General features: G+C 38.5%; 1 protein-coding gene across 2 annotated transcripts in view; it reads right to left on the reverse strand.

Annotated features, from left to right (window-relative positions):
- Positions 1 to 284: 284 nt before the first annotated feature.
- Positions 285 to 18,202, reverse strand: part of LOC132824443 (pleckstrin homology domain-containing family A member 7-like) — a 459,010-nt gene continuing 441,092 nt past the window's right edge. The window contains exons 24-28 of one of the 2 annotated variants that reach the window (XM_060838943.1): positions 18,006 to 18,158; positions 14,611 to 14,744; positions 13,876 to 14,018; positions 9,538 to 9,625; positions 285 to 1,184 (exon numbers count right to left, since the gene is read on the reverse strand). In XM_060838943.1, the coding sequence (XP_060694926.1) occupies positions 9,543 to 9,625; positions 13,876 to 14,018; positions 14,611 to 14,744; positions 18,006 to 18,158 (513 nt within the window). In that variant the 3' untranslated portion in view covers positions 285 to 1,184; positions 9,538 to 9,542. The remainder of the gene's footprint in view (positions 1,185 to 9,537; positions 9,626 to 13,875; positions 14,019 to 14,610; positions 14,745 to 18,005; positions 18,159 to 18,202) is intronic. The other variant, XM_060838944.1, reaches the window with a different exon arrangement.

Below are 18,202 nucleotides of genomic sequence, written 5' to 3' on the forward strand. Positions count from 1 at the left end.
CATGGTATCCTTTTTCCCATAACTTCACCGAGAGTGCTCGAGATGGGTGAAACATGTCTGATCCTTCTCAGTCTTCTCTTTATCCCAAAAGGTTGTTGCCATTTGTAGTGCTGAATGCCGGCCTTGGTGAATATACATATAGCTCAGTATGACAAGAGTGCTGGCACCTTTGCCATTCAACCACAAAGTGTGATCCCACTTCATGTTTTTAAAAGAAAAAAAGTCTCGGCCATCACTAAATCAAATACATGCATATATTCAAGCTTATGAAGAGAGACACAGTATCATGTTGAATTTTTGTTTAATATTTACACATATGTAACCTTCTCCCTTGCAAATTACAAAAATGTGTCTATGCTCCATCATTATCTTCCAAAATATCTTTTCACTGTGCTTTTCACTTTGCAAGAGTCCACGCAGAAATGACAATGAAATCCATTTGGTTTTGGCAATATAATTCATTCTGGCAGTGCTCAATTCAGACAAAATAAACTCATTTTAAAGTTGATCCAAAAAGTGTAGGAATATCACATTTTAATTTCCGGTTCAAAAATAGATCAGTATTTTTATGTAAATTATGAGAACCATGGACTTGGTCCTTTTTCTTATGAAGTATTTGTAGCCGCCATCGGAATACATTATAATATTGCAGCTGAAAACAGGCTAATAAAATTAAACATATTTCACAACACTGCAAAATTGCTTTGAACAATTGCATGTTTTGTACAAATCTATTTTAATACATTCTGATTCTAAAATGCAGCAAATTAGCTTTTTATGGTATATGTATAAAGTGCAATACCATTATATATGTTTTGTTTTAAAAAAGTTAATCTACTTCACATACTTCTGCTGTGTTAAGAAAAAAATTAGTTTCCAATATCTGAGTCACCCAAACTTCCACCGTGAATGTTTCTGCATCCTTTAGATTTTAGAAAAATACTTAATCCAGTGAGTGAGTGTTTTTACAATCCTGCTTCATTGCTTACGAAAGAAAAGTTGCCCTTGTTTGTTTTAGTAGAAAAAACAAATTGACGTAATTACTTCTGTTCCTGGCTGGTTAGTACAAGTTAATTGCAATGCAATGTTGTTCTCCATCAGATCAGCTTTGCAGGTTTCTTGCAATTTTCGTTTTGTTCAATTCTTTGCTCCTCTGTATTATTAGTGTTCAGCCAGGGCTTTGGCTAGAATGTGGAGAATAAAAAGAATCCTCGAGTGAGTATCGCTTGTTCAATCACATAAAACAATATCCAATTTTTTTTTACACAAACATGGGAAAAGGAAACATCGCTCAGTCCACCAATCTTGCTGTCTTTTCACAACTCAAAGTATAAAGTATTTGTTTTCAATAGCATGTAGGTTCATCAAACCCATCATTCCTCCTCTTCCTTTTCAACATTCAAAAGGAACCATTCCACCATGGCCACCATCTTCCAACACCCTTCCCAGTGTAGCATTTCATGCGAGTGCCTGCAGGTGCCTTTTTGCCTACTTTATCATACTAGACTTCAAATAATTCTTCCAGGTGAAATGATTACTGACTATTTATTTCAATTAAGTACTCTGCAACCACTGCTCACAATACACTCTATATGGGAAAATCAGATTCAATTTACTGACTGCTTCATGTCACAGTTCCACTTCTACCACACCACCTAGTCTCATGTCATGCAATCTCCCAAATTACACCCGATCATAGTTCTTGCTTTTTTGCTCTTTTTCCCAACGTTATCCAAGTACACTTGCTTGTAACCCTTCCGGTTTCTAACTTTTCCAAGTTTGATGAAAGGTCATTGACCTGAAATATCAATTCTGTATACCTCTTTACAGATGCTTCCTAATTGTTGAGCATTTACAGAATTTTCTGTTTTTATTGTATAAAGGGGTGTCTCCATCCATGTGGACACAGAGACGAACAAGAATTTAAAATGCCTGGCAGGATCCAATTTTGGGACTCCTGCACACAGTCTCTTTGCCAGATAATGGGATAAGCACAAGGGGTGTGATTTCACATGGAACAGTGAGTAGATGGGCATTGTAGACCTTCCTTCTCCACTATGCCCTGCCTCAACCTTCTCCTTTCCACACAGTCATGCCTGTTTTAGTATAGGAGACGTAGTTCATGTAGTTCAAAGGAGTCATTACCCATGGGAGAAGTCTGTTGTGGAGTTGGGAACTTTCTGAAGCAGAGGTTAAAAATGTGGTGGCTATACAAATCAAAATGCAATGGCTTGTGATATGTTACATATTTTTAAAATAGTGATAAGAAAACATAAGTGACAGTGGATAAAGTGTCCTTCTGCATTTAACATTTGGAGAGTCAAAATCAAGTATCCCCAGTTTATCTGGGTTCTCTGGTTTTGTCCCACAGTCCGAAGATCTGTGGGTTAGGTGAATTGGCCATGCAAAATTACCCATAATGTCTACAGATGCGTAGACTACATAGATTAGTCGAGGGAAATGCAGGATTACCAGGATAGTGTAGGGAGGTAGACCTGGGTGGGATGCTCTTCGGAGGGTCTCGATGGCTGAATGACCTGCTTTCACACTGTAGGGATTCTACGAATTGTCAGGTCTTCAGGATTCATTCAATCAACTGACTTAACAGAGAGACCAGTAATCAACCCTAAGCTCTTCTGTTGTATATATTCTATACATGAGCAACTGAATCAAAGTTTACAATTCTGAAATCAATATTAAAATGTAGCAGCTTAATCATTTTGGAAGACATTCAAGCATTATTATGGAGACATTTTACAAAAATCAACAACCGTCAATTTACTCTGGCTATTCAACTATATACTTTAAAGCTTCCTGTTAATCTAAATTATGTAATTTTTTTTCACGATATGTAATTTTTTTTCTTCATAACTCAAAACAATATTTGGTTTGCCTTTTTGAATCCTCTTAATCTTACATCATTTGAGAGATTAGCCTCTTTCAACAGATGGCACAAGATCTTTCTTCATTGTTTTACACAAGAATCCTTGAAAAGTATTGCTTAGCTTTAATTATGGCAAATAGCCTACTCAAGTATATGTACGTGGACATGTAACTGTTGGGAGATCGTTTCGTTGCAGTGCTGTTTTGTCAATTGTCACCAGATGGCACTGTTAGAGAATTCCAACACAAATAACTGAACTATTGAGTGCACAAACACATGTTTCTTTCACATTGTGGCCCACATCTGTTTTGTCAAAGTTATTAATGAGGAATGCAACAAAGGCAGGAACACATGTTGCTGTCTGCCCATAGAGAATCAGCACAACTTTGCATAATACCAGCAAGGGGAACAAATATTCCTCCCCATCAGCTTCACAATTAGAAAACAGTAACAGATTAAATATTTACTTTGATAGTTTGTGCAACTTCTAACATATTAATTGAATTTAAATGAGAAATGCATCAACATTCTACCTTGTTATAAAAATGACATCTACCTGAGAAACACCGAATTTTACAATATTGGAGGCCATTCGACTCATCATTTCTGTACCAGATGCTGAAAGGGAAGCTTCTTTTGTTTCTAATCTCAAGGTGATGACACAGTTCACTCAGACGTTAGTCTAAATCTTCTAAACAGTAGCAATCACTGTCAGATTTCCATTCCACTCCTGCTTCTGACCCCTAACTATGACCAAGCTCTGCATTTCTCACGTGAACTTTCAGTCCTGGCTCAGTCGGAAATGAACAGCACACGTGAAATGTAACTGCTCCCTCATCATACAGATAGTCAAGGAAGTCAAGCTATACTCTACTTTTGTAGCAGTAGTTGCCATATTCTGTTACAGTTTAAATAGCACAAAGCTTGTACTTGTTATGCTCTATTCAGGTCTGCTTCACAGTAAAAATTATTTTCAAAAGTAGTATCCGACAATTATTCATTACCCCATGATGAGCATTTCTTTGTTTAATGTTAACACTTCTTCACCCCCAGTGTTCACCAAACCTCCAACTACACCAGACAATGTACTGTGTTCACCTCCCTTCCTCACCCTAACAATTTAAACCTAACATCACACCCAACAGTATCTACCGTCATACCCTTTCCCTGACTCCCTCAGTCCCCTGAGGGTGTTCACACCCACTTCTTCGGCCCAACGAAAGTCTGATATTGGCCAGAAAGGAGCCAAGATTGCAGAAGACAAGCCAGGACAGTAAGTTCAGAACAGGGTAATCGGGGAGAATGCAAATCGGGTGGTAAGCATTTCCCTGCCAGGGGTAAACGTAAAAGTCATGGGTGCTGAATATTTCTGTGGTTGGAATGCTTGGGCACACCATTTGAAATACGCTTTTGCTACTCAGCAGGTATGACCCGAAAGACAGTTTGACATTTAGAGCACAGAAAGAGGGCATTCAGCCCATTGTGAGGGCTGTTTAATTGAGATGTGATTACATTAATCCAATTTCCAGCTCTTGGCACATTGCGCTCGAGGCTATTGCACACAAGTGAATATCTGAATACTAACAAAAACTACATGAAGTTATGTAACAAGCAGATTAAATATAGGTAAACAGCCCAACCCTGGATCATTTGAGCCAAGCCACAGAACAATCCAGTCAGGGTTAAATTACTTGTGCAAATATTGTGGTTGTGCTTCTGCAAGGTGTACTTCAGCGTTCTGACAGAGTCATAGTCACAAATGTACAGCACAGAAACAGAACCTTCGATCTAACTTGTCCATGCCGACCAGATATCCCAACCCAATCTAGTCCCATCTGCCAGCATCCGGCTCATATCCCTCCTAATCCTCACTGTTCATATACCCAACCAAATGCCTTTTAAATGTCGCAATCGTATTAGCCTTCACCTCGTCCTCTGGCAGCTCATTCCATATACGTGCCATCCTCTGCGTGAAAAAGTTGCCCCTTAGATCCCTTTTATATCTTTCCCCTCTCACCCTAAACCTTTGCCTTCTAATTCTAGACTCCACGCACCCCAGGGAAAAGACTTGGTCTATTTATCCTATCTGTGCCCCTCATGATTTATAAACCTCTAAGGTCACCCCTCAGTCTACAATTCAACCTCTCCCTATAGCTCAAATCCTCCAACCCTGACAACATCCTTGGCAATCTTTTCTGAACCCTTTCAAGTTTCACAACATCCTTCTGATAGGAAGACCAGAGTTGCATGCAATATTCCAACTGTAGCCTAACCAATGTCCTGTACAGCTGCAACATGACCTCCCAACTCCTGTACTCAATACTCTAACCAATAAATGAAAGCATACCAAACACCTTCACTATCATATCTATCTGCGACTCCATTTTCAATGAGCTATGAACCTGCACGTCAGGTCTTTTCATTCAGCAACACTCCCTAGGATCTTAGCATTAAGATATAAATCCTGCTAAGATCTGCTTTCTCAATTAAACTCCATCTGCCACTTCTCAGCCCATTGGCCCATCTGATCAAGATCCTGTTGTAATCGGAAGTAACCTCCTTTGCTGCCCACTACACCTCCAATTTTGGTGTCATCTGCAAACTTACTGACTATACCTCTTACGCTCACATCCAGATCATTTATACAAATGTCAAAAAGTAGTGGACCCAGCACTGATCCTTGTGGCACTCCACTGGTCAGAGTCCTCCAGTCTGAAAAACAACCCTCCGCTACCATCCTCTATCTTCTACCTTTGAGCCAGTTCTGTATCCATATGGCTAATTCTCCCTGTATTCCATTAGATCTAAGCTGAAAATGTATTACTGGAAAAGCGCAGCAGGTCAGGCAGCATCCAAGGAGCTGGAGAATCGACGTTTCGGGCATGAGCCCTTCTTCAGGAACTTGAAAGGGTTCTTCAGCATCTGCAGTCTTACTTTCTCCTTTCATGAGATCTAACCTTGCTAACCAGTCTGCCATTTGGAATCGAACGCCTTACTGAAGTCCATACAGATCACGTCCACCGCTCTGCCCATATCAGTTCTTTTTGCTACTTCTTCAAAAAACTCAATCAAGTTTGTGAGACATGATTTCCCACACACAAAGCCATGTTGACTATCCCTGATCAGTCCTTGCCTTTCCAAATACATGTACATCCTGTCCTTCAGGATTCCCTCCAACAACTTGCCCGCCATCGACGTCAGGCTCACTGGTCTATAGTTCCCTGGTTTGTACTTACCACCCTTCTTAAACAGTGACACCACCACATTAGCCAACGTCCAACCCTCCAGCACCTCACCTGTGACTATCGGCAATGCAAATATCTCAATAAGGGGGCCCAGCAATCACTTTCCTAGCTCCCACAGAGTTCTCGGGTACACCCGATCAGCTTCTGGGGATTTATCCACCTTTATCCGTTTCAAGACATCCAGTACTTCTTCCTCTAATATGGACATTTTTCAAGATGTCACCATCTTTTTCCCTACATTCTATATCTTTCATGTTCTTTTCCACAGTAAATACTGATGCAAAATACTCGTTTAGTATCTCCGCACACCACCCCCCCGCCAATCTACTGCAGCTCCACATAAATGCTGTCTTGCTGATCTTTGAGGGTCCCTATTCTCTAGTTACCCTTTTGTCCTAAATGCATTTGTTAAAAAAAAACCCCTTTGGATTCTCTTTAACTCCATTTGCCAATGCTATTTCATGTCCACTTTTTGCCCTCCTGATTTCCCTCTTAATCATACTCCTACTGCCTTTATACTCTAAGGATTCACTCAATCTATCCTGTCTACACCTGACATATGCTTCCTTCTTGTTCTTAACCAAACCCTCAATTTCTTCAGTCATCCAGCATTCCCAACACCAACCAGCCTTTCCTTTCACCCTAACAGGAATACACCGTCTCTGGACTCGTCATCTCATTTCTGAAGGCTTCCCATTTTCCAACCATCCCTTTACATGATAACATCTGCTCCCAAACAGCTTTTGAAAGTTCTTGCCTAACACCTTCAAAATTAGCCTTCCTCCAATTTGGAACTTCAACTTTTAGATCTGGTCTGTCATTTTCCATCAATATTTTAAAACTAATAGAATTATGATCGCTGGCCCCAACGTGCTCCCACACTGACATCTCAGCCACCTGCCCTGCCTTATTTCCCAAGTGTAAGTCAAGTTTTTCACCTTCACTAGTAAGTACATCCACATATTGAATCAGACATTTTTGTTGTACACACTCAAATTCCTATCCATCTAAACCCTTAATACAATGGCAGTCTCAGTCTATGTTTGGAAAGTTAAAATCCCCTACCCATAACCACCCTATTGTTCTCACAGATAACTGAGATCTCCTCACAAATTTGTTTCTCAATTTCTGTCTGACTATTAGGGGGTCTATAATATAATCCCAATAAGGTGATCATCCTTTCCTATTTCTCAGTTCAACCCAGATAACTTTTCTGGATGTATTCCTGGGAGTACCCTCCCTCAGTACATGTAACAGAAATACTAGTTGAGTGAAAGGTGTCTACTCGTAATCATAAAATTTGGGCCAATAGCATTCGAAATAGAATGACATGCTCTAATTTTGTTTTATCTTCTCTTTCACTCTTAGGATATTTTAACGTGGTGCGATCATAATTGGCAGTGTTTGGTTTTGGTTATTGTACCAAACAAAAAGAAAATACTATGCCAATAGTAAAAATGTTACAAAGGGATTGATCTTGCTGCTCTTAAGCATACAGACTAGAGAAACAAACAAAAAAAACTGATTATGGACAAACAACATATATTAAAGGTATAGATAAGGCAAACCCAGGTTGATGCTTGAAAACAAGCCAGGAAGGTAGCAAATGATCAACAAGAGTGAGGAATATGTCGATACAAATACATGGATATTATTCATACTACAAGTCATGATAGAAGAAGAAAAGATCCAGTAGGTAAATCCAACCACCAAGGCCTGTCTGAAACTTTGTGCGGGTTCAGGGGTGGCGGTGGGGCATCTGACTGTCCTTCAGTAAACTGAAGCCAATGCCCACTCAGACATGTGAAGTAGCAGCTAATTAAAAAGTCTCAAACAACCAGTGCCTGAATCAAACCAAAGTAAGGGTGGAGACTCTTGCCTAGTTGCTTTAGCAGCATTGATTGATGTTGGACAGGTTTATTAGGTGTTCTGGGAGATAGGTGGAGAGCATTGGCTTCCTATGATGGCCCCCTGGCTCCCTTGGAGCACCTCTGGCTAAAGGTTTACCCTCTCTCTTGAATCTGGCCCTCCAAACCCTCTCTTCACAACTCTGGACTTACTTGGGCTCCTGCCAGCGATGGCCACTGCTCCAAGGCTGGCACCATTGGGACAACAGAATTGCCAGCTATTTGGACTGGCCAGAATTCTGCTTACCACTGAGCGCTTGGTGACTGTCAAAATTCTTTGAAGTCTGCTGATAAATTATTTTGTAAAGCTAGTTATTGAATTTGCCATTTCGCAACTAGTTTAGGATATGAAACAGAGCAACGGGGAATGGAGGATGACAATAAAATGCAAAGTAGCTGGACAAAGCAGAAGCTAGATGGAGCACAATGGGTTCAGTGTCATGTGACAACTAGCAATAGAAAGTTCAATTTGCATTTTAATTGGTTTCTTATTTTATGATGGAACGAAGCAGGAGGGATTGCTTCACAGTAAGATTGTTATTCAATTAAAATTGCAGCATTCCTATACTTGCCACACAACATAGGTTAACCAGGATTAAAATTAATTCAATCAGTATAGAACTAGTGAGAATCATAGGTCATAAGAACAAGTGAAAAGCTTGGACCTAGCAACAGAAGGTGACCACTTATACAGATTAAATTAAAATTCTCCACCACTGAAATTTTTCAAATTGGCAGTTGGCCACATGCCCTCTGGCTATTATACTCTCATATTTAGAGCCATTTTAAGAGAGCAACTGAATGTTTTTGATCTAAATGTGCTGGACTTTTTCACTTCAGCAATTCATAACTGCTTTTGACGATGGGCGGCTGGACTGCAAATTATAACTGTCTTTCTCTCTATAGATGCTGCCTATCTCCTCAGTTTCACCAGCACTTCTGTTTTTGTACAACCCAAGTACATTCAATACTTAATTACCATTTCAAAAACTAGGATGACTTTTTTGGCAGAATCTAAAAAGACTGACCATTTGACAAGAAAGGTTTCTATCACTTCAATCTCTAATTTTTCTCTCTTTTTCATCTTTGTTTAAGACTATCACCTCAGAACTTAAATCTTGTTCCACCAAAGTTACAAAATCCAACTAAAGTAATATTATCTCATATATAAGTTATGTAGCAAATCTTTCCAACAATTTTATGGAATATTTTCAGAACTAAAAAGCAGAGATAATTCGACATTAGTTTTACTTTTGATTCATTTTGTAGTGGCTGACAGCAGTGTTTATTACGAGGTATTCCTGGAATAGGAAACAAGAATCAGCCACTAACATTATTTATATTATGATACTATGTTCTGCATTTCTCTTTTTTGGCTTAATCTTAAAGAATACATTTTACTGAAGAAGCTACTGGATTAGTATACAGTGTAAATTTAATACTTTAATCAACACAAACTAGTTAAAGTAGGAAAAAAGTTTAAAAATCTGTTAGTTCTTACTTTGCTTAGACAAATGTGTAGTGGAATCCATTGCTAAGAGGGGAGTGAGGAGGGGAAGGTGCTGAAGACGAATGGACCTGCTGTTGAGCTGGAAGGGATCACACACAGAGAGACAAAGGCACAAATTGTTAAAGACAAGGGTTAACAACAAGACAGTGATTATTTTACAGTGTTGGCCAGCCTATTTGTGATTTTATTCTTAATTTTCTTCGATAGTGATTTGTTGCTATTAAAGCTCTTTACGACATTCTGCCCATGTGCAATACAGAGGAACCTCGATTACCCGAAGGACTCAGGTGGGGAATATGTCATTTGGTTAATCAAATTCTGGATAATTGAATACTGGCTAACAGTTTAGCTGACCATCGGGACCTTGTCATCTTGCCGGATAATCCGATATTTGGAAAATCGAATTCCGGATAATTGAGGTTCCTCTGTAATCACACAGCTGTAATCAGCATTTAACTAAAAGATATGTGCAAATGATCATGTTGTAATATTCTAGATGAAGATAACAAATGATTGGAACCACAACATAACTCAAGTCATTCACATCTTCATCAGAACTTTTGATTTTTCTGAATGTACTGATTCACACTGGATACAGTTACACAAGCGTGAATAAGACCCCGGTGTCAGACTCAATTGTAGATGGCAACTGTCATGAGATTGCTCAACCAAAAGGGCATCGAACTTTGTACTCTCATCGAATGTAAGCACACGCAGTTGCTTACACGTTACTGATCAAGATCAAAATCAAAATAATTTAGTGTCAGATATAAATAACATTGTTTCTGTAGCTTAGCAGAATTAGCATCTTCGTTTATTTTGAATCCAAAGTTTAAACTGACCATAATTGGACATATTTTCTTGTGAATGCTCAATATTGCAGTTTGGAACAGTGGACATAGATTTGATCACAGACTTTTCAGTGTTACTAATTCCAGTCTGGTGCTCTGAAGATGGGTCAAATAAAGGCTGGGCTCCTGTTTGCTGTTGGTAGTCTAGAGAGGGAAGAGAAAGGCTGGCTATTTATAAAATAGATTTCATACACCTCCTGGAGACTAATTTCGCAGTGTTTCAGATACAACAACATAGCTGTGTTCCCACAACTTGTGTCTTGACTATGAAAGAAACAAATACCAACTTAAGAGGAGAATCAGGAACAGATTATTACTACTCAACATGTTCAGGTGTTCTCCAGGGTAGGTGGAATTTGCATCCAAATTAGGGACATTATCAGCACTGCACAAGAACCCTTCAATTATCAATAAGAATGGGGACTGTTTGGAGGAGCTGACAGGACCAAACTGGTGAAAACAAATGAGCTGAACTAGCAATAAACACAAGGTGGTTGAATTTTTTTATTACCTGTGATTTTTATACCTCACCCCTCCACTCTCAAATGACTTTGTAACCAATTCTCCAAGAATATGATTAACATTTAATTCTTACATTACGATTTTTTATTTTTACAAATCACAATATTTGGAACTACAGAATATTTAAGATCAATGAAAATAGTGGTGGACAGTAACTAGTTAGAAGTGGTCATGGGGAAACAGATAGTCTGAAATAAGACACGTTACTCAGACTGCTTGGAAGTTGCTATTCACTGGTTCTGTTCTAGGATAATTTTTATCTAATGTCTTTATCATTGAGGCCAGGCTTGAGATGGTTGCTCAAATACAAAGGTGATGTTGAAACCAGATTTTCCAATGCCTGATGAAATTCAATTTCAAATCGTACGTGAAATATTTTGGTTAAAAACTAAAGTAATAAACAACTTTGTTTGGATAAAAGCTGAAGAGTATTGGCAGGATTTAGGTTCACGATGTTAAATGCATTTCAAGCCACTAAGGCCACAAATAAGCTGATGGAATACTGAGTTATGGCAAGAGGTATATGATATTGAAGCTGAGATTTAACATGGAATCTATATTTGGTCTTAGAAGAAGTTTTAAGTTTGGTGAGTTGGTTTCCCTGAATAGGAACACTGCTGAAGCAATGTAATGGGATACAGCACATTGAAATATATTGTTTCTGGTGGTTGAAGGTTCTAGAAGGAATATTGATACAATATTAAGTATAATAGATTTTGGACTGAGAATGAGAAACCTGTGTTTTTACAGAGCACCAAGAGGATGTGGAATGCATGTAATTGCTGATCAAAGTAGAGACCATGTTAACATTTAGAGTAGGTTAAAGATGTTGTTGAAGAAAAATGCTTAAGGGATAGAGGAGAGGCATCTGTGCTAAGGATCATGGCTCATGCAGAAGACAAAAATTGATCCAAGCTGGTTGGGTAGATTGGCTTCTATTTGATTTGGTGTCATTCTATTCTTGTACTATAACATTTTCCCGACCTTTGTAATCTAATTCAATATTGTACAATTCCTGGGATGCTATAGAATAGATTAAATATAGGATGAAAGTAGTTCTACTTTGTCTCATTACCCAAGTTCAATGTAGACCACATTTTATCATTTCAATTTGACATTTCAATTTTTTGCCATCCTCTGGCATCCAAAATAAGTAATTTAACGTGAGTAAGCACAGTATTGTAAGCAGTTTTATGTTTATACCCTTGGATTATGAATGCTCCACCTCCGTTTGAACCTTGCAGTTAGAGAGAGAGAAAACATATATCTATTAATCTGTACTGAATTTGAAGCCAGAATGCAAAGTAAAAGACCTGCATTCTAACCAACTAAACATATAGTGATAGAGCTCTTTCTTTTTTTAACCTCCCAAAGCACTGGTGAACACTTTCCCCAGAGATGATTAAAACACTAGGTGACAGCCATAAATCAGAGTGAGAAATCAAATTGAGTTGTCGACACTTTGTAAGGCAAGAGCGATGAACATGCAACCGTTTATTTCTCCCATCATTCTGGTAATAGAGTATTAGTGGAGCACTGAAGAGGAAATTAAAATGAGTTAATGTGTAACTTAGTTGCTCATAAAGCTCCTGTTTAGTTCCCCTGATCATTTAATGGCTAAATACATCAGTTGCTCTGGCACTTAGGTTTGAGCTCTTTCGTAGATCTCAGCTGGAACAGCAGCAAGATGTTGGAGTGCTGCCTGAGCAAGATTGAGGCAGAGGCAAATCAGGTTTCCATGCTTCACTGCTATCCAGTGCTATTTGCTAGAAAGTACATATACATTGATTGTGGTTGACAGAAGAATAAAACTTGGTTGTGTGGTCAAAATATCTGCCTTCCTAAGTAGCCCACACATGGAGAAAGACTGCTTGGAGGTCTACTTGTGCCCAGGGAACCATAGCCCAGCACTTGTCACTGCCAGCAATGAACCAAATAGGATAAAATAAACTTCTCTCTGATGTCCACTTTCCTAAGTTTGGACAACATCTTTAAACAGAGCAAATCTGTGTGTAGCTTTGCAGTACAGTTTCACAGTGGAATTCCAGATATTTCTAGAAATCAGGAAACTGTTTAAACTTGGTACAGACTTGGCTAATTTCCCTTAGGATCTGGTTTGAAGCTGCCCATGGGTTTCATGTCGGATATACTCGGCCAGTTGAGAAAAGACATTTCATCTCATCCGATTAGGTTGGCTCTAACCCAATTTCTGAAGGTGGCAAGACACCAACTCCATTATTTAAAACACCGCTTTGAAAATGGATTTACATTAGCATTTCCCTGAAACAAACAGGCGTCTTTCTTAGCAAGGAGTTAAAGTGTATTCAAAAGCTAGGCAATTTCTACATAAAGAAAAAAAGTCAATTCATTCAAAGAGGTTCTGGTGCACCTACTTGTAGCAGAACTTGCCCAAATTTTTCTGGTGCACAATAAAAAATATATTTTAAGTAAAAATCAGAATTGACACTTCAAGGATAACTTTAATATTCTAGTCAAGATAACTGAGCCGCAGTCAGAATTGTGTACCTACATGGATAGGCAGTAACAGTATTTGCAATGTTTTTCGGGCCTCACTGACAAGATAGTAACTAACTTCAATACATTGTTTTACATAAACTTGCACTACAAATATATAATTCATAAAAACCAAAAGAATAAGAAACTTCTCCTTTGTTCGTGCTTTCAGAAAAAAAGTTCTGACATTCGCACAGTCCCGTCAGCTAACAATGACAAATGAATAGATGTCACTGAGCGACTGTCAAATACAGAGGGGACATATGACATCTTGCTATGCCTTGGCTTCTAATTTCTGCCTCTATCAAAGGGCAAGGGAAGGCTTTACCATGTTCCAAAAGCAACTCTTTCAATTATTAGCACATATGAAATCAGACTTTACATTAAAAAGTTCCATTCAAATGTATGACTTGAGTGTGAAACTTAGAAGTATGGCATTTACCTGCTACTATTTTGCTGCGTTGGGAAGCCTCAGATGCTAATGCATAGGACATAGTGATAATGCGTTCCCGTTCTTGCAACTGTGAATCGAGATCAGAGGAGTTCTCACTGATGTAGTTAACTCCTGGTTGCACATTCTGGTAACTAATGCAGAACAAAAATACAACTTAATTTTCTGTGACAGAGAACACAGAAGTAGCAGAATTCTTCATCAGAGTTGTTCCAGATGCAGTAAATCCCTCTTTAAAGATGACCAAAATGAAGTTATTATTCATGTTATTCTAATATAATCCAAAGCACTCATCTGGGGAGGAATTATAACAGGTTATATGTGGTGTAGATTGCAGCAAAGTTATGAACAAAACATTAATCAAAAGCTCCATCTACCTGACCTCATGAATAAGGAAATTTTTACAACATTAAAATGTCAGAAATTCCTAAAGTCTCGATTCTCCTATTGCACATTGTTCATTTGCCCCTATTCAACAGAACAGTTTTACACTTACTGTGTTACCCCAAATAGTTATAAAATAACACAGCAACTTTCAAATTCAGTGATTAGCTGTTGTTTGGAGAGAGAAATATGTTGTGGAATTTTGGATCCTAGTAATATTTAAAATTGTTTGGTAAGACACTGTATTAAAATGTACTGAGTTTATATTGTCTCAACAGTTCAGATTCACAAATACTTAATAAAGGCACATTATACAAAAAGGGAAACATTTGAACAGAGTACCTCAATTTGGAAAGGATGTTTTTGATTTTTTGAACCTTGCGCCTCCTTGCCTCCCATTCCTCATTGGTGAGTGGTTCCTCAGGCTCCAACTCTATGTAGCGTTCTGGAATTAGAACCATGTCTGGCTTTGATAACTGAAAAGAAATGAGGGATCAAAATATTAACACAACACGATATGGCAGGCTGGTGCACTTGTATGGTTGCTGGCATTACCTTTCAAACCTGGGTTTAAATTTAGCTTAGCTGCATGAAATAACAGTCTCCACCTTTTCCCGGTTGAAAGAGATCTCGCACCCTGTGGGGTCCAGATGGTCGATAAAGTTTGTTGTAGCAAATATTTTATATCGGCTGTTCCTCGTTGAGGAGAATGTACAAAGTTCACTCAGACAGTTGTCCAAGAATGGAACTGAATTGGAGCCTCTGGCATTGTGAGGCAGCAGCACTAACCACTGAGTCACCATGCTACACGATTTCTATCAAAAACAACAGCTCAGTTGTTTGATGCTGACACAGTGGGTCTAAATTGGGAAAATGCCAAAACCCTGCATTGAAACTAGTCAACTCAATAAACAAACAATTCACAAGAGTTAAACAAAGCAGGGATGTGAACAACAAACGTACCACATAAACAGTGTTCATGTCAATCATCAGATGCAAATAGCTAACAACTAAGCACACCAAACAAGACATACATATACATATATGAATTAAAGAGGAATATTCAAATCCCATGATTTATTTTTAAGGTTACAATTGGTGACAGTGATACTGACTAGATTATGACCTGGATTCATCTTTCAGTCCTCTATGAATGAAGATTTTTCTGAAGTAAGGTTAAACAATTCTTTAAAGCAGGAATGAAAGCTATTTATAGTCAAGGCTCTTCAATCCTGAATTGTTGGCTAAAATTAGGGAAGGTAAAATCAAAGACTAGGGACACTCATGTTTACAATGACGCATAGTTACAGTGACCATTGTTCTGGAAATGGCAGAAACCAAATGACTTCGTAAATCAACCAAACTTATATATTTGACAAGTCCAAATTATAATCAGTGGGCTGAATAGTTTGAAAGAATTCAGATAACCAATGTTTAAGAACTTGAAACGAAAAAAAGAAAAATTCCATTCTGAAAGGGTATTGGACTTGAAACGTTCACTCTGCTTTCTCTCTACAGATGATGCCAGACCTGCAGAGTTTCTTCAGCGCTTTGTTTTTGTTTCAAATTTACAGCATCTGCAGTGCTTTGTTTTATTAGACAATTACTTGAACCATGTCGTTGCCACTACGGAAAAGCTTTGGTAAGTATTCTTTCATTAACTTCAATATCTGAATCACTTTTTTTAAGTACTGGAGCTCGGATACTTAACTGCATTGAATAAAAGGTGCCAGGATATTTATGGCAATGTGAAAGCATGTATTTTTAAGTTATATAACAGCTAGTCAACCTTTTGTATACAATGACTGAGTCATCAGTGCTACAGTGAACATTTGAATGAAAATACAAGAGAATAGTTATATTTATAACATTATCAGGACAGCTGGAATTATGCGATACGGCAAACTCTTAAACATCTGACAAGTTTTCAAGATTTACTTTATTTTCTAGAGCAGTTAGTTCCAACAACATTTTTTTTCAAAAATGTCAGTATCAATCACACAGAATCATAAAACTTCTACAGCTTGCAAGCAGAACATTTGGTCAATTGAATTCACACTGACCCTCCGAAGAGCTGTCCAAGAATGGAACTGAACTGGAGCCTTTGGCACTGTGAGGTAGCAGCACTAACCACTGAGCCACTGTGCTACATGATTTCTCTCAAATTAGATGATATTATTCAGGTAATACGACTGTTGACTCAGTATGACATCCAGCACTAAACAGTACTCAAAGACCCAATCAGTACAGTAGCCTTTAACACAGAAGGATTTACAGAGGTTTTAGTCTAGAGGGGAGTACTTTGCAGAAGTGGGATCGGTTGGGGCATAAAGGAGCTGTTCTGTGCTCTAGAAGTCTAAAAGAATGGATTTCTCAATTGCTCTATTGAATTTAACGTGGAGGCCTATTGGACAGAAAACCTGGAGCACCAAAGCCTATGAAATCAGGAATGGCTGGAGTAAGATGGATCACAGTGGAGTGAGGAGTCAGAATGTGGATCATAGAGGTAGGGAAGCATCTTGGGGGGAGACAATGTAGGTCAGATGTTGGCCAGATGAAGTCAGGGCAGGACTTTAATGATACTCAACAATACTATTGGAAATCAGAGATTGGGAGCAGAGAGATCAGGAAGCTGTAGAAGGGAATGGGGTTTAAGAGCACTGACTTATTTGGCATGAAGGAAACAGATCTGTTCATTCTGGAATAAAAGCAGTGCCATAAAGATACACAGCTTATGCATTTTGTCCATCTTATTTCCATTAGCTGTCACATTTCCACAAGATTCAGAACACAGCCACGCAGCTTCAATATCTAAATAAGCTTGTGAGCAGGTTGATTTCCCTCCTCATACCATGCCTCAGTTAAAACAAAGTGGGAGCGTTCATGGGAGGTCCGATTCCTGATCAAGAATTCTTGCACTCAATCTGAAAGGACACTATCCCTTTTTTGTGAGTTAGCTTCCAGTTTGAGGTTATTATTGCTTCAAACACTTGACACATTTAATTACACCTCATCAGGAAACAGGGTGTCTGACTTATTGAACACATGCTAATTGAAACCAATCAACGTCAATATTAAGCATTTAAGACATAGAGCAATTGTTCTTTGGGAAAATCCAATATATAATATGGTCATTCGTGATCAGTTGGTTTGTTTGGTTCTGGTATTTTTATATGCTAACTGGAATAACCTATCACATTAATTATACACCATTCCAACATGTCTTTACAGCTTTGTCAGCACTACTTCTTCCTGTTGAATCAACAAAACAAAGCTTTTAGATTAGTGTAAGAATTTACATTAGGTGTCAGCAATGGCTCAGCCGCAGCATTCACGTTTCTAAATCAAGAAGTCATAGCTTCAAGTCCTACTCCAGACATTTGCAGCTAAGTGATTCGTGGGTGAAGCATCATTGCAGTAAAGAGGGACCTTTTTTTTTGCCATTTCAACTAACTCAAGGCTTTTGAGAGCCCATGGTATTATTCTCTCTAGTGTACTCATCGACACATCTTCCAACTAACCAGACTGACTTAATGCCTCCCTGTAGTTGTTTAATGCCTCCCTGTAGGCTCCTAGAGTGCGCAAATTGGTTTCTACTGCTGCAGTATTTAAACCTCAAAAGTAATTAATTGACTGTGTAGTGCTTTAGGGTATCCTGAGGCTGTACAAGGTGCTTTAAAAACCCAAGTTCTTCTTTTACTAGTAGATAATTGGCAGTCATATACTAATATTATCACCTCTTTGCTGAGATCCAGATCGTAGTCTAATGGCTCCACATCGGCTTCCATTGCTGGTACTTCCTGCTTTATAAGCCCATCTTGAAGATTGTTATGTTCTCCTTTCACAGCTTTTTCCAATAACTGTAAATCAAACTCTTGCTCACGTTTCCACTAAAGAGACAGACAAACAATTGCAATCTGTTAACGTGTCGTTG

Source organism: Hemiscyllium ocellatum, chromosome 18 (assembly GCF_020745735.1).
Source record: "Hemiscyllium ocellatum isolate sHemOce1 chromosome 18, sHemOce1.pat.X.cur, whole genome shotgun sequence".
Taxonomy (NCBI): domain Eukaryota; kingdom Metazoa; phylum Chordata; class Chondrichthyes; order Orectolobiformes; family Hemiscylliidae; genus Hemiscyllium; species Hemiscyllium ocellatum.